Source organism: Sinocyclocheilus anshuiensis, unplaced genomic scaffold, assembly GCF_001515605.1.
Source record: "Sinocyclocheilus anshuiensis isolate Anshui unplaced genomic scaffold, SAMN03320099.WGS_v1.1 scaffold884, whole genome shotgun sequence".
Taxonomy (NCBI): Eukaryota; Metazoa; Chordata; class Actinopteri; order Cypriniformes; family Cyprinidae; genus Sinocyclocheilus; species Sinocyclocheilus anshuiensis.
The window spans coordinates 293359-312130 of NW_015549614.1; the positions used below are offsets into that span (position 1 = coordinate 293359).

Here is an 18772-nt window from a genome sequence, read left to right on the forward strand (position 1 = left end):
CTTGCTACTTCCGCTCGAACTGATCTAGAGTCAGGTGTGCATTTACCAGAAACGATTCGAAAAGTTTTGGGGCAGAATCTTTTTTTTTTCTTAATAAATGAATAACTTCATACACATTAAATTGATCAAAAGTGACAGTAAAGACATTTATAATGTCACACAAAATTTCTATTTCAAATAAATGCTGTTCTTTTTTTTTTTTGTGATTATGATACTGTATTATTACTGTGGTATGCAACTGCAACCGCACGTTCTGGACTTGGCAAATGTCATGTCCATCTATGTATAACATGATTGTTTATTGCTTTTGTCATTGTGCAGCGTCCTTGAGCTTTGGAAAGGCGCTATATAAATTAAACTTATTATTATTATTATTATTATTATTATTATTATTATTATTATTTAATACATTAATAGGAGAATGAGCCTGCTATCGTCGATATCTCTGACTATCGTCGATACGCGATACTATCGTCTATCGGCACAACCCTAGTCCAGAACAGTTGGCACGGCCTGATCTTTGAGCAAAAGTATTTTGGTAAAGCCAGCATCATACTGCGATTTGTTTAAATGTACTGAACACACGTGTAAATTAGCACTGAGGTGACTGGGACGTTCGCTTAAAATAAACTGAATCCATTTTTCTCTGACGTCGGGATCCTTCGGCAGCGTCTACAAACTTCCTGTTTTTCCACAGCCAGGAACGACACGTCGTCTGCCTGGCATCGCAATCTTACCTTATTGTCGACTGAACACCTGTGAGCGTGACAACGATGCGATGATACAAAAATAGGCATAGCTGTCTTATGCAAACGACTGTGCCCAGGTGACGTCCAAAACGAGCCGTTTTCTAAGGGTTATTACGTTAATGCTTTTTTATTGATGATGAGGACATTTTAAGTTATGAAACTTGCAGGGTGTAAAAAGTATACAATGACCTCTTCTATGTCAAAAGATCAAGGGAAATTTGGTTTCTCATGTCATGACCCCTTTAATTTGTCTTAGAGACACAGAGTAAAATAGTTGACCTATCAAAGATGACTAATAAAAGACCCACTGTCTCATAGATGTTTATATTTCTGATAATATAATAAATCAGGAAACTAGATGAGGTCAAATAAACCATGTGTGTGCTTATAGGTAAAAGTGCAATAATTTCTCAAATAACAACAGTCATGATCAGTAATATGATTTTAAGCTAAATTGTGATTATCAGTATAACCATTACGCAGCATGACTGAGATGTTTCAATTGACTAAAACTAGACCAAAATTCACAGACTTCCCAGAAAAAACAAGAAAAAGAAACAGCTGACAAAACACTAAAGCGAGCGCAAAGTTTCTCTATAAAACGCAACACCATTAAAATAGAATTTTTCTCATATTTTTAACATCACCTAGAGGATCAATATAACTTTAGACTTATGTAAAAACAAGAATAACAAGAATCAGTCCAATTCTCCTCTTGGGTGTTTAGAGATTTCTGAGTACTAAAGAAAAATTGGATAAAAAAATTTGAAAGAGAATAACAGCTGACAAAACACTAAAGCGAGCGCAAAGTTTCTCTATAAAACACAACAGCATTAAAATAGAATTTTTCTCATTTTTCTCATATTTTTAACATCACCTAGAGGATCAATATAACTTTAGACTTATGTAAAAACAAGAATCCGCAGTGACAGTCCAATTCTCCTCTTGGGTGTTTAGAGATTTCTGAGTACTAAAGAAAAATTGGATAAAAAAATTTGAAAGAGAATTAAAGATTAAAGACTACAAAGGCACATGCATAGATAGATAGATAGATAGATAGATAGATAGATAGATAGATGGATAGATCTAGATTGTGTCTTGTGTCCCACAATTCTGATTCTTGTATAAGAACATTTACACCGTCTCTGAGCTTTAAAGGCCTGTGTAAATCCAGCTTTTCGTGCTACACATGCTGCTTCTGATTCAGCTTCACCAAAGTCAAACTCTGTCTACGGTATGTGTGCATGAGGTTTCATGTGTCTGCGGGACGCCCCTGGCAATCTGCACTGCTAAAAGAGACGGTGAACTCTTGTTCATAACTCAAAATTGCTCTGACCTTCCTCGAACAAACAAAAGCTGCCAGTGCAACAGACAGATTCAACAAACGTACATGGCACACACCACCCTGTAGAGCAGCAAAAGCTGCTGACTGTAGGCAAACACACCACCACATCCCTTCTTTCTTCCTTTTCCTCATGTCATCCATTCCTTTTGTCTCTGTATACGTGATGCAATCTCATTTCTTCCCACTATTTCTCTCTCTGTCTCTGTCTGCCTGACAGTAGCTCTTATTCTCCAGTAACGCCTTTCATAAATGGCAGGGTGAAAGGTGCCCACCGAAGGTAATAGCACACCTAATCAAATTTCCCCCACAAAGAACAGGAGAATGTAATAAAGGAAAAGAGGTGGAAGCCGGAGCGGATCAACCTGCCCCGTCGTCCATCCACACCAGGACCTTGTCCCTCCATCAGTGATGAAGAGAATGACAAAATGCAAGGAATATTGAAGAAAGCAGAAACTGGATGACATGGTGATGGAAACTGATCCAACACTGGAGTAATGAGAAAGAGAAGAGATGAAAGAGAAGTGAGAAAAACAGAATGGGAGAATGACAATGGGGCAAATTCACTATAAATGAATAGTCTCTGCTGATAGCATCATTTACTTGGAAATGCTGTCTGGGTTGGTTTGGAGCACGATTCACTAAAGGAAATGATACAAACATGATCACAATGCAATTTGCACATCGTAAATCCCAATTTTGTAAGTGGGAATGGAGTCTTAGGTATTTATTTGATACATCAGGCTTTTATGGTAATTTACTGACCATAACATCTAAAACATAAAAAAAAAAAATAAAACAAATAATGCATTTTTGAAGCATTTCTATTAATTTAATTATTTTTTCTGTTAATAAAAGAACCTTTTAAATTTGCATTGTGGACAAAAACAATAGATCAAAATAAATATCAGCATATTAAAATGATTTATGAAGGATTATGTGACACTGAAGACTGGAGTAATTCAGCTTTGCATTTATATAAATTTAAAATGACATTTAAAAAATAAATGTAGTAAATTACATTTGAAAATATATTAAATTACAAAAAGGTTATTTTAAATTGTAATACTATATCACAATATTACTGTTGTTATCATATTTCTGATCAAATAAGTGCAGCCTTGGTGCGTATAAGAGACTTCTTTCAAAAACACTAAAAGTGTTGAATGGTAGTGTATGAAATGTATCACATGAATAATATTATAAGTATTATAAATATTTTATTTTATACAAATAAAATTATCGTAATAAAACACATTTTTATTGTGAAAATCAGAGCAGGCTATGTACAGTATATAAAAACGAATATACATTTTCTCTTAATAAATCTTGGTAAAATATTTCAGAAAATGATTTAATTTAATCAAATTATTTGATGATCACTTTTAAATGTGGTGGGCATACTACATTACAATGAAGATTTAAATAAATACACTTTAAGTATTCAATATATTAGACTGTATTTATTTTTAAAGAAAAATATTTTTCTTTCAGACTGGTCATATGTATTTAATTATGTTACATAAAAACGTAGATTAGTCTACACTGAATCCAAAAAATAAGATTACAGCTTGGCTAACTGCTAGTTGGCCAGACTAGTCTTAAGACACTGTCTTAACACAGAGAATACGTTTAAGCAACTGGCCCCAGATTAATAATGTTTTGACCAATGCATTAAATATGATACATATAGAATTATATGGCTAATGTGTGCTCAGCTACAGTGTGCATCTGCATAAACATTGCCAGTTGATGCTCTTCTCCATCATTTGATTTTCATTTGATTGATTACTGCTGCAGTGATCAATAGAACATCTCTTTTAAATGTGTTTGGGCTGAAAAGGCAATGACTTGATTTAAATACCCACAGTGCAGCACTATACCGGTGCAAAGAGCGTCTGGTTAAACTGCATTGTGGGTGGTTAATGAATGAGACAAAGGTGGAGCAACTGTTTAGTAAATTAGCCCCTGGATATCTATAAAGTGTGCTGGAATTTAACAGAGAATGAAAGAGTAGAAAGAAACATAAGAAACAGACCAAGGGAATAGCTCAAGCAATAAGGGAAAGTGAGAAAGGAGCCAGATGAAAGAGGGAAATGGATCATACACAGTAAGCTTAGTGGTGCTTCTTTTGTCTTTAAGAATGCCTGAGCCAGCTGGAGAGATTAGAGCTCTGGACGTCCCAGAAGACCTAGATTAAAGCTAACATGCTTTATTTAGTCCTAAACTCCTGGTCTTAGATCAATGCCAGATTGGATTAAGCAGAAATATGTCATGTGACATGACTACTGTAGGGACTCCCTAACAAAGGCAGCTGGGTAACTCAGTTAATATTCCATTCAATTTCACAATATCAAATTAAGCGATGGCAAATTTCTGTTTGTTTGTGTGATTTTTACTTTTAGATTGTATTATTTATTTAGTGGATTGATTAGACTTTGGCATGTAAACATGTGTAAGCACAATGTTTAGCAGCCACTTGAAACCTTGCAACTTTAAACATAAAAAAACAACTACTACATGAAAATTTTGACATGAACTACTACTACATGAACACTAAATAGACTTTTCAAATTTGATAATCTTACATTAAGGAAATCATTTACTCATCACCATGTTGTTCCAAACCTGTATGACTTTCTTTTTTTTTCTGAAGCACAAAAGGAGACTTTGCAGAGAATATCTCGGCTGCTATTTCCCATAAAAAAAGTCCACATGACTTGTACACTATAATAGCAGCCAGCATATACAACCTTTTTACATGGTAGAAAGTAAGTTATACAGGTGTGAAAGAACATGATGCCTAATAATGACATGTTTTTGAGTGGACAATTCTGATAATTAAGCATGATCTACAATACATGGGCAAAGTATTTTAATAATTAAGTTTTAATAAGCTGACTAATAAGGGACTGAGTTTGTGGCTCTATTTAGGTTCAGCCATAATCTTCAATACAACCTCTAAACAGCTTAGAGAACAAACGGGAAACACAAAGAATTGCTTTGAAATATATTTATATCACTATCACTGTTGTGTTTTAGCTCATAGACACCGATTTCCCGCCTCAATTCAAGCAGCAAGAATTCAACATTACTACAGTTTTCCCACAAATTGAATCCTATAAATATAAAATATAATGTATGCCTATTATGGCAAAGCTGAATTTTTAGCATCATTACTCCAGTCTTCAGTGTCACATGATCCTTTAGAAATCATTTGCTGCTCAATAATTATTTCTTATTATTATCAAATTATCAACTGTGCTGTTTACTATATTTGTGGAAACTGATACTTTTTTCCAGAATGAACAACGTTCAAAAGAACATTTCTGAAATATTTTTTTTTGATCGATTTAATGTAAAAAACATTCAAACAAACTAGAGGAGACCATCTTTCAGTATGTTTATACTCTGCTTTGGTGAAAAGAAAAAAGAGAGAAAGAGAGCGAGAGAGAGAGAGAGAGAGAAATAAATAACAGTTCTGACACAGAGAAGGTGCATACTGCTATGCAAAAGGCCTGTTTACTTAGGCGTTTCATTTATGTGGTGCCACACTGAGCTTCATGATAACACTGGGCTTAATCTTTCAAGTTTACAGACTTCCACCCAACCGCATTTAATGCGGAAAATTACACCTGTCAGTGCAGAGCTCAGTTCATTATTGCTATTTCCAGATCTGTGGAGAAATGCGATTAAGAGTATGATGACACACAAGACTGCAAATCCACACTTAACTACGACCAGCGCGTTTTTTCCTTCTGCATCCATCAACACGCTTTCCTATTTTCCAGATTAGTTTGAGCATGCAAATAAGACTCGGAAATGAACGAAACAACTTTTGGACGAAGACCCGCTTGGGTCACTAATTCTAACAGGAAGGAAAAAGTGAGATGCGCTGTTAACCATTTCCTATCGGGTAAGATTAATATGCTCAGTTAGGCTTGGCATAAGAGTTGAAATGCTGTCTAAATTCAGTTTAAACAGCAATTGATCCTAACTCCCTCAGATTTGATGTTTAAAGCTGAAGAGTGTTATAATATTTTCTCCTATTCCTATTGGAGAAACTCGACAACAGTCATTGTTTTTGCATTTCTGCTTGATGACACGAGCAGAATGGAAATGAAGCACTTTGGCTTTACGTATCTGCTGCATATATTTCTTTGACAGCTTTTAACAACTTCAAAGTCTATTCCAAAGCACACTCTTAAGTCCATCGCATGGTATTAAAATCCTTCCTTTAATATCTCTGTTGATGTCCAGTTATCCTAATCCCAATATTACTATTTGATGAGTTGAAGAAAATCTTTATTTAAACACATTAAACATGTATAGTGACCCCAAAAGGAATTCGGACACTTCTGAAAACTTAACTTAATTTAAAGATGTAAAACATCTTATTAAACATTTTATTAAAACTAAAAAAGTTAAACTTTTTTTTTTCTTTATTGTCACACTGAAACTCTTTATTGTTTTACCCTTGTTCCAGAGCCAGACTTTCAATCTAAAAATATGAAAATTATAATGATAAAAATGATAAAAATATGAATTATTAACTGACAATCGAACAAACAGTGAAATAAAAATAAACCATGTCAATATTTATTGTGTAAAAATGATTTGTATTAATTTTTCAAAAACTGTGGCTGCCCTTTAATTTTTCATCTAAATATTTTTTTTCTCAAAAAATGTGTGTACTTGTTTACCAATGAAACAACAGATTTAGTAAAGAGCTTGAGATGAAACCAATGAAATAAAACTAGAGTGTGAAAAGTGTTTTAAGACACTTTTTACACTTTTTTCCAGATTTTTTAAAGGTCCACAGGACCAAAAGTGCCCATAATTGAAGAAACACACTCATACATTCACAGTCTCGCTTAAGTGGCCTAATTATTTTTTTTGGGAGATATTACAACACTACAAAGGTCCTGCTCTGTCTGCAGTGAAAGAATAAAAACATCTCTAATGAGCTGCCTCGTTTTTTCCAAATTTTGAGTGAGGACCTTATTAGATAAGTACTGTACATGTTACTGTTTTTTTCCCCCGCTTTGGTTCTATTTTCACAAGTAAGGTGTATATTTTCAAAACTCTTAGTACAAAAATCCAAACTGATCACACTTGTAACATCACTAGTCATTCTTTTAAAAACTGATCTCATGCTTTCATTACAATTATACATGTTGTCAATCAACACAATCATTGTTTCAAAACATAAGATTATTGTAATATATATTGAGAGCATTTGATTTAATCACCAAAACACAACAGCATGATCTTTTTTTCGATTTGGTTCTTTTAACAATCAGTTCATTCAAAAGTAAACAATGCAAGATACATGTTTCAAACACTGATCTATAATAGAGAACATTATATATAGATCAGTGGTTTCAAATCACCTTTGTTGCTGAAATAATTACAGAAATACAGGCAATGATTGTCATGTTAAAAAATACACTTGCACGATGATTGTTTTGTACACTGTAATGGATTATAAGATAACTAACAAACTGGTAAAATTTTAAAACAGTTTTCTCTTAAATCAATATCTTTTATCACATAATTATTTATGTGGTGAAATGTTGTGTAATAAGTGGTATGACTGCACCGTATCCCTTAAATGTCTGTCTAGCTTGAACTTGCTGCTTGCTCGCAACTGCTTCGCGTCGGGGTCCTGATCACCCTGTCGGGGGTTATTCTGCGATAACAACCGGCTGGATGTACATTATCCCTTATGTAATGTGCAGATAGCAATGCCATCTGTTTCCATCCATCTCTGATCAGTTCCTCTCCCTTGTATCCTGCTGTATGTTCACAAATTGCTAAATATTGTACTAAGACAATTGAAAATAAGCTGAAATGTTTTGATGATCTGTTGTGATATTAGTACTAAAAGTTTTTTTTTATTATTATTATTTAACAGTTGCTTGTGAAAATAGTACCAAAGCAAATAAAAAAAAACTGTAATAGACAAAGCTGAGAGGAACAACAATATCTGAAGCACTCAAATTCTTTATAAATACATTACCAGGACAAACTTCAGTTGAAACTGAGGATGGACTAGTTTATGGTAACTGACCTCTGTCCATAGCTAGACTCCTTACGGCGACAATGCAGGGTCACAATCCTGTGACCTTCTGTTCTTACATCTTGACTAACCATCCAGAGTGTTGGGTTACTGGGTCGAGCGCCAAGGAACGCCACTCCATCTTTTAACTTCACCCTACAGTGTAGAGAAAGACAAAAAAGAGAAACATCAATGCACTACAGTAAATACATCCCAAAAGCAAATATCATTCAGAAAGCTGAATGCTTCTTTAAGCATTTTTGACATTACTGAGTGTTACACTGGTTGAATCCGGCATCATCTTTTAATGTACATGCATAAGGGCCAATGCAAAAAAAGCCCAGTTAAGGCATCTGTGTAGTTATTACAGCACTTTCCATTTCCAAAGCATTCACTTATGCCAGCAGATTAACAACTGTGTCAACTGTGCGGACCACTTTCTACAGGACCTATCGCTCTCCACTATCTCTCTCTGCATTACACTAAATGAGATATTTCTATGGAGCTGACTGAGTCCTGCAACTGCTGAAGTGCTTTAGTCTCTCCTCTATGGCCTACTGGAGAACCATCCACATTCATATTGAGCATTTAACCAGACACCTGATTATAACTATTATAAGCTTTCATTTTTTGCCAGCTCAAGAGCTCTCATAGTTAAGTAGAGCCTGTAGCAGATTGTGTATCCACCACTTGAGTTGTGGATAATCTACTCAGAGTTAAATCTCATTTTACTCACTATAAATAAAATCACTTTTGAATGATCTTATGACCAAATTAAGATAAAAAATAACATTCTGACACATGCAGATAAATGCATTTTATTAATATATAAAATAAAATTAATAAAATGACATGCATTTTATTAATAACTAAAATTAATCACTACAAATTCCATGAATTCAGGCATCACAACATTATAATGTAGAGTATGAAAATAATTTTGGTAAAACAATTCTCAAAATGAATGTACAAATACGCACAAGTTTGAGGTCAGTAATATTTTTTTATGTTACATGCTTCATTTATTGTTGTTTCACGTTGAAGACTCTTATGCCCACCAAGGCTGCATTTATTTAATCAAAAATAGCCTATAGTAAATATTGTAATATTGTGAAAAATTATTGCAATTTTAAATAACTGTTTTCTGTTTTAATATATTTTTAAATGTAATTTAGTCTTTACTCCAGTCTTCAGTGTCACTGTCAGACTCTGTTCCGTTTTGTGGTTGTTTTGCTCCTCATGTGCCTTCCTTTCCCATGTTTAATTTGTCCCAGGTGTTTCCCTTGATTGTTTCATTATACATTTTATTTAATTTTTTTATTTATTTATTTTTTTTGCCATGCATGCTGTTGTGTGCCAACTCTTTTTCCCAGTGAAAATAAAGCGGGAACTCATGGTTAACATGTACTGTGCACAATGGCCTTAAGAGTTTCAGTGACTAGTAGGATCCAATAATCCAATACGGTGCACACAGAAAAAAACATACAAAGGAATAATAGTCAAACTGAAAGAGCTACTGGGGAGAAAGGCGGAGAATTTAGGCCAATTCACCCAGACACACCAGCGTGTCATTGGTAATGAAAAAGCAGAGTGGATGTGAGCTTGAATAGATTCCATTCTCCCCGTGCTCGGAACCGCTCAAGGCCAGCAGAGGTAGAGAGCAACAGAGGTACGGGCCGACCACAAGCCGGTAATAGGATGACAAATGTCCGGCAAACAGCCAATCAAAAGACTCGGTTGGGGGTGGGACCGCATTAGCATGTGACAGGGGGCCATAATTGACCCAGGGGAGATAACAGATGGAGAGGGACCCGAAATGAGAGAGGTCTAGCTTGGCCACACATCCCTCATTACTAGCCTCCTCTGATCCTTGCAGACCGGTCCTATGATTCATAATTGGTTTCACCATTGGGCGTCAATGCGCGTTTGTTCGAGCACACAGTGCTTCATTCAATTTGTTAGTTCTGAGAACAGGATATATCAACAAATATGAGCGTCGTGCTATAGTTTGCTAACATTTATCTTTACTCTCCCGTCTCGAAAGACTAGGGCAAAGGAAAACTGTCCCTAAATCTGCAGTTGGTCTCTGACCAACATGCTTAAAGTTTAAAGGGTGGCAGACTGTGGTGTCACAGTAGATCAATTCATTACAAGAGTAACATATTCTCGGCAGAAGCATAATACCCCTGTGGCTGAACCCGAGTCTGCAGCTGATGCTTTTGCATACTCTACAACTCCTTTAAAAAATGGTCTGCAGCTCACATTTGATCACAGTACAAGAACATGCTAAACCCATGCAGATTGTAACAGACTATTTTTACATTTTCAGGTTGAAACCTAATGCTTATACAAATGAACTTAAAGTGCCTTTACCTCGCCTAACAAGAACCAACAGTGTTAAAGCTGAATGTGAAGAGATAAAAAAAAAATGAAACTCACAAGATTTCAAACATTTCTGTACAAACGCACAAACCAGCAATGACTAATTTGCCAAAATAAACCAATATTTACTGCCAGAAGTGAACATATATCTGATCTATAATGTATTGTTGTTTTCCCCCCATTTTACCATAATAAAGGATGCAAATTTGAGGATTAAATGTGAATAAAAGGAGTGTGAACAAAACTAAATGGAAAGCAACAGCACCCCTCATGAAGCTTTCTTTCATAGAATTATTAATGCTTCACCTATTTGTGCTCCTCTCGCTCTCTCGTGTGGATTCCTCCATACATAATGATGAGATAAGTGAGATGGGAAGTTGCTCCCGAGGTAACAGTATGAGAAAATAAAAACACCAGCATAACATTCAATAAGTCTTGTGTCTGAGTGCTCCTGGGAGCCCCTCTCTGGCGGTCCCCTGCCTGTGAGTTAGTGACTCACGCTGCACACATGCACGTTCACCATGGTTACACTGAAATAGCTTAACTAACCAGACTATAGTCATTTACAATTGAAACACAAACAATTTCTGATAAAGTAATAGATACCATAATAATAAACTTATAATTAGCAGTATCACACTCACAATCGAGTGGTTGATCACCTCATAGCAGTTTACACAACACAAAAATTCATTCAGCAGTTAAATAAACAAGAAGTAATTATTGAGTAACTTGCGTTTAAACACAACATTGCCTTTTATTTTGCCCATTTTTTCAACTTCAACAAAAATAGTTCTAAACAAAGCCACTGGAACATCTTCTGCCTTTAATTCCCGAATGAACATGCACTTTTGAACAAATAATTTCAGTGAAGAATTCCATGGCTGACTCCTTCTTGAATCAATCGGGTTTTGAACAAATTTTGTGTAACCCAAATACATATTTTCTATACTATTGCACAAATCAGGTCACTAATGACCAATATACTTGCAATAAAGAAATGAGGGGAAAAAAACGTTTTGTTTTTGTATCTAAGCAAGTTTTAATTGATACACTATTCATGAAATAAAGACTAAGAAACATACTAAAAGAACAGAGCGCTAACTTCCAAATATAGATGAAACAGAAGAAATCCCAAAAAGTTGCACAATCCCACACTGACCTCACAAAACCACATCAAGTTAATTCCAGTGCATCCAAAGCATCCATAAAAGTCAGCATTTCAGCCCTGATAAATCTAGGAAACTCAGTGATGCGGGGGATCCGTGTTGTTGTAATGTGTCTGGGGAGACCCCAGACATTACAACAACACGGATCCCCCGCCGTCTCCTGTCAGGCCAGACAGAGAGACACTCACTTGGCAGACGCTCTGTAACAGTGGTGACATCTATGAAAGTCAACAGAAGGGCAACGAGGGGTGACTGAGGATGTTAAATGGGGGAAGATTCTGCTTTGTAGTTGTCAGTGTTCTATCTATGGCAAAGTGACTCTCTTGTTTTTCCATTGTGCTGAGGGCAGATGTTTTTGTGCATGTGCATGTTCATCAGGGAATATACGTATCTCCTTAGATTTGCTGGTGTACTTCTGAGGTGAAGTTGTGCGTATGTGTGCTCTTTCTGTCTGCTTCCGAGTTCCCAGGGCGTGACTCCACAGTCTGCTCTGTAAATCAACATCTTGTTAAGTCAATCTGTTTCGCTATATCTTCTCTCTCTCTCGCTCGCTCGCTCTTTCCACTCTACTGCAGGACAGATTGTTTGATAAACATACACATTTATCATTTACATCACTTGTTCATTTCAGCATATAAATCTTTTTCCAATATGAAGTTGATGATTCCTTCATTTATTCTGTCTGTGTCATGAACATAGATCACTCATAAACACAGCATGATCTCTGATGTGCTACAAGAATGCAAATCTATGGCCATTTTAAGGGGTGCTCACATCTGCAGCGACCAAAGAGCTTCATAAAAACTGAAGGAAATTTGTTATGTGATGTCAAATCAGCAGTTGGGATCAAATATAAGTGCATTTCACCCCTCCAAAAAATCAGGCATTGGTAAAACATCTACTATACTATATCGTCCTAATGAAATAATAGTGATATATGTGTTACTGTAGATGCAGTGACTACCAGTAAGAGTGCAGAGCAGATCCATGTAGGCAAGACGGAAGGGAACTTAATGTTACTGTGAGCAATTTCACATGCAGGATATAATAAAAAAAAAAAAGTGGAAAATGATTCATGCATCGATAACCGTTCATCTTGTTCATGCTATGATGTATTACACACTGCTGCAATTTATACACAAATGCCTCCTCTGCAGAATCACAATTTTAAGCAGCATGAAAGCTGATTTCTAGTCAGAGTATAATACGTCTTATTTCTGATCAGGCTTTTAAGATATGAATGTTACAGCATTGTTAGCGGTCAAACAACCTGCTGACCTCCGGCTATAAAATCTGTCTGTGTGAAATGGCATTTGACATTTTTACGATTTAATTATTCAGAGCAGCTTTTTATGATGATCAGAGTCACTGTCCTGAACACCATCATCATTGCAAATCAACTTCTAAATATAATTACCATAAACTGCCACAAATTGCACCTGATTCAGATTTACATTAAATTTACATCTGCATTTGGCATTATGCATTTAGCAGATGCTTTTATCCAAAGATGAGAATTAGTTTTTCATAAACATTTTCCATTGACCTCAACTGTTTATATGCTTATGTATATTACCATTAAAAATATATATTTTTATTTTAAATGTTTTCTATTTCAAATAAATGCTGTTCTTCTGAACGTTCTATTCATAACAAAAAAATCCTGAAAAAAAAGTACTACAGTTTCCACAAAAATACCAATATAATATCAACACCTAACTTTTCAACGACAGTGTCTCCAAACCCTAAACCTAACTCTCACAAAGACGTTTTTGATATTTTAAGTTGCTATTTAAGTTATATTCGTCACTGGGAATGTTGGCTGACGCAAAGTAGTTGATTTCAGGTTTTACTGTCCTTGGGGGGACATTCAGGCCAATTCTAAGCCTCAAAACCAACACACACATGCACACAAAGACAAACACAAACACACACACACACACACACACACACAATATTATAATATTCTGCTTCATTCAATCAGTGAGCAATATACCAATCCACCTATAAAGAATGAATAATTCAGCAACAGCCCCCTCGTTGATACTATCCATTTCACCAAAGATTATCAAAAAGGCCCCTGAAACCTTGAGGTGTGACACTTAGTCAGTAATTCACTCATTTCTATTTCATAAATATCTGTTGTATCGTATTTAAAATTGATGCACAAGTGTCTGATTGGAGCTCGACTGTCCTGACCTGTTGTACTCCCAACAGAGGCATGGTGTGTGGACCAGGAAGAGCATTTTCCCTACAGTGGGAGAGATCTTTATGGTGGTGTGTATGGTTACAGCTCATTTTTGACTGGGAACACCTTTAAAGGCTTTGATAAACTTTGATAAAGACATTCCAACTAAAATGTTTATGTTCAAATAACTTATCAATAAAACAAGTTGATACTTAATATTCTAACTACATTCAATTTACATGCAAGAGTCAAAGCAAAAAGACAAATCAAAAATGTAAGTTAATCAAACTCTTTTATTTTTTTAACAGTGTTGTTTAAACCTGTATGACTTTCTGTCTTCTGTGGAACACTAGAATGCTTTTAGATTTAAATATTTTTTTTTTATGTTGTTTTGATTCCCATGACTTTCATTATTGAAACATTCTTCAAATATTATATTTACAGTATAATTGCATTGCATTTTGAAAATCTATACCCTAGCATGATGTTGTACAGTGATTTGCTATTTACAGTATTGAGAACAAACGTCAGGGTCTGAAACCTCAGTGTCTGAACTTACTAGTAATTCAAACGTTTGACTTATAATGAGTAAGAAATATGCTGCTGCATGGAAAGGTTTGCCAATTAAATCCCTCTTTCTGTGTAAACAGTGGATGTTTGAGAGATTGCGAGATCGTCATAGAGTGAGCATTCAGAATTCGTCTAAATTAATTTCATCTGCTCTCATAGTCTAGAGAAGGGTTCAGTGAATTCTACTGAAAATGGGAACAGGTAATTGCATTTGACAAACAGGCAGTAAAAAGTGGAATTTCTGAAAGCAAGCATGAATCTTAGAGATCAGAAAGTATCATAATATTACACAGAAAGTACATTCTGCATTTATTTGTAGACACATTTATGTTTCTGAGTTTCCTGCATTACCAAACACAGAGAATCTTTATATTAAAGCACAAACATCCCTTTTGCATTTCCTATTCAATTCTCTATGTTGGACAAGTCGTGTATTTTATTTTATTTTTTTCATTTATTACCTCTGACAGAATCAATACTGAATATCCAGGACAAAATAAATGTCCATTCACAAAAAAATATATATAATAATTTCTTTGCTTGTGTTTGCACCTGTGCATAAATAGACCTTATCATGTCTACCACAACATCCCTGTCAAAGCACAAGTACGTCTCTACTAACCTGTGACGACCTACATGATATACACACTAAAAAGCACAGATGTCTTTCTCTGTCTCGTACTTTCATGCTCTTAAATATTTTCTTTGTCACACAAGAATTTTCGAATACAATAATATTTCCACCAACTTAAACTCTGCACTTACATTATTAGAGTTGTCAATTAACTATAATATAATATAATATAATATAATATAATATATTAATAAATTACTGTATATATAAAATATAATTAATTTATTAATTAATTTGATTCTAATTCAAATATAAAGCATTTAATGCAATCTTGGTTTACAATTATTTGAGATCTCCAAGACTCCACTTTAGCTTTTGAATAAGTGTCTTTACCTTCTTTCTTTCTTTTTTTAGTTTTTCTTGTTCATTTTCTTTCATATAATCAAATGCCAGGTCTCACAAAATTCGAAAAGGAAAGGATTTAACGTTAGTGTGACATTATACAGACTCACGCTCAGCCCAGATCTGTTCTTTTACTAAGACACAATGGACCTTATTCATGAAACACAAGCAAAACATATCTCTCTGTAAATCATTCGCAAAGCCATTCAAAATCAATTCCATTTATGTGAGAATGGATTTATGAACGATTTACACAGAAATTTGTGATGCTCAGGTTTCATGAATACGTCCCAATGTTATTGCAGAACATTTACATTAAAACACAGATATTTACTCTAATCTTTTCTCAAAATTGCTCCGAATCTTCAATTTGCATGTGAATTGCTAATACAGTGAGCTGAACCTCCTTTCAACCACCCAGAATTCAAAGGGCTAATCATTAGCAGGAAATTGATTCAGCACCTGTGACTCATGCGCTTCAGCAGATAAATATTGCCCCATAAATGGCTAAAGCTAATAGTTTTATAATATTGTCCAAATGTTTGTGGCTGCTTCTTATTTATTTATATAACATCACCAATAACCAAAAATAATCAGATTAAACACATGCATACACTGTAAAAAAAAATCCGTAAAATTTACGGTAAAAGCTGTGGTTGCCGGAATTTTACCGTAAAAAATATGGTAGCAACGTTTTAGATTTTACGGTTTTAACTTAAATTTACAGTTAAATACCGTAATTGAATTAACTGATATAATGTTAATATACCAACCTATTGAAGTACTGAAATCTGTTTTGTACCTTTGTAATACACTGATAACCACCAAATGCAGGTGGTGATGAGAAAGTCACATGATGAACCAAAGCCCATCACAAGCAGCTATTAAATAATAACATAGAAGGTGCACAGTGTCATTCACACAAACACCAAACACCATCATGGTAACACACATGAAACTGAAATAATGCAATAAACATTCATTTAACAACATTAGGTGTAACACACAACCCTAATATACAAAACTGATAAGAAAAAACTAAGAAGAAACAGTTATTTCAACAAAAAAACATCAAATTTGAAATGTAACGCAGGGAATTCTGGGAATGTCAATTTACGGTTATTCACTGTATAACAGGTATAATAGGTATTTTTAACTTCCAAAAACGGTATACTACCGTAAAATTAATGTCCAATACATGTAATGTCCAATACAGTTTTTCACCGTATATAGTAGGGGAATTTACCGTTAACCATTTAACAGGTTTTTACTGTAGCATTTTTACAGTCTTTTACCGTTAAATTCACGGTCATTTTTTACAGTGTACGGTTCATGAACAGTGAACAACAAGAATTTTCAATACTGAGTTCATAAGAAGACCCTGTGTGTGTCCAATATATCCTATATTAGACCTGGAATCGCAAACGCACAATAAAGTAATATCAATATATTTTTTTCCATCAAAAACCTGTATGGTATATGATGTTGCTCCACACAAACACACACACACACACACACACACACACACATAGTTGGTCCTAACTATATTATTATTATTATTATTAAATATATAATGTTTTTATAATTGTAAAATTATTAAATTACCAATTATAAATAAATCAATCAATCAATCAATAAATAGTTTATTATGTATATTTCCTTTATTTGTTATAAATGTATTTCCTTACTTTCTTTCCTTACCTATCTTTTTATTCATTAAAAGAACTAGCTCAAAGGAATCATTTGTTCGTGAATCACACTACATTGATCCTGCTGGATTTCTACGCAGCCCACGAACAGGACCCACCATTACAACATTTATTTTCTTTTCAAACATTTCTCATTTTTTTAACATGGGATGCTAACAGCTATCCATCGCCAGGTATTATAGACAGAAAGTGCTTCAACTGTACTGAACCTGCAACTGGACATGTAAGAATAATGCAATTCCATGCATTTTAACAGTATTTTAATAGTATTCCTGACTTGCTTTGGCCAATAGAGAGCACCTGTAATGCCAGCACACTGTCAGACTGCAAAACAAAATTCTGCATTGATATATTTCCGATCCTGGAGATTGTCTGAGCACAGAGATCTCAGGATAAGATGGTGCAGTTTCGCTTGGTGTCAAGCTCATAAGCTCAGGCGCTGAGTGTCTCCTCAACGAGTGTGTGTGTTCACACATACAGGCCAAATAAAAAGCTATTCAAACATCTCATTCCTGGAGTCTCACCTGAAGCAGAGGAATCAAACATCAAGGACATGCGCTGAATAAAACTAAGGACAGCACTTCTTCTGAATGCAGTGCTATGCTCACTAAAAAGGTGTAGTTTCGTCATCTGTGGCAGCACTTGCTGTGTTGTGAAAGATCTTTTACAGAAAAACTGTAATTAATAAGAAAAGTTACATTATGTTATACAGTAGGGTCAAAACATCTAAATCCACATTGAAAATCTGGGATACAAAATTTTATTAAAATCTGAAAATGAACTAAAAGGTTTTAGGTATTTGAAGCATTACGAAGCAAACGAGGATCACCTCAGTTCACTTGCTCAAAATATGACAAAAATGGCTTGTTAATAATTTGTAGCTAGTAGCATCTCTATTTTTAGTTTGATTCTCCCTAACACTAAAACAAATGATGAACTAAGGCGACAGTCCCAGGTGAAAAAGACGTAGTATTAAATGTATTAAAAATATACTTGAAATTCAAGTAGTATGTTTATAATACATTTGTATTCCCAACATGCTTATTTGAAGTGCAATAAAACTATATTGAATTGCATTTTAATATATTTCTAAAAAGTATGCTAGAAGTACTTTTGTATTAAATATATGCTTAGTTATACTTCTAAGAAATATGCTAAACAGAAGCATACACTGTAAAAAAAATTCCGTAAAATTTACGGTAAAAAACCGGCAGCTGTGGTTGCCGGAATTTTACCGTAAAAAATACGGTAGCAATGTTTTAGGTTTTACGGTTTTAACTTAAATTTACATTTTCTAATATATATTTCTAAAATTCCCACAAGGATTTAAACATCATATATGGAAAAAAATAAAAAATAAAAAAAATACTTGCCCTTACTTGTGTTTAATTTCAAACAACACACTGACTAAACCTGATTGGTTCCAGAGCCATTGAACGGCTCTGATTGGTTCGTATGATAATGAACTCACCCCAGAGAGCTTCTATATCAAATATGATGTGCGTGCAAATGTCTCTTGAATGTGAATATAAGTCTAAATTTAAACAGTATTATATAGAGCGGTCGCCGATCGTGTCTCTTTAGGGCACTTGGAGGAAACCACGCAATTCATATGGATTACTTTGG

The 18772-nt window shown here is 34.6% G+C and overlaps 1 protein-coding gene across 1 annotated transcript in view; it reads right to left on the reverse strand.

Annotated features, from left to right (window-relative positions):
• Nucleotides 1-18772, reverse strand: part of LOC107659267 (transmembrane protein 132C-like) — a 150932-nt gene that overhangs the window by 95436 nt on the left and 36724 nt on the right. The window contains exon 3 of the mRNA XM_016448150.1: nucleotides 8165-8308. Coding sequence (XP_016303636.1) covers nucleotides 8165-8308 — 144 coding nt within the window. The remainder of the gene's footprint in view (nucleotides 1-8164; nucleotides 8309-18772) is intronic.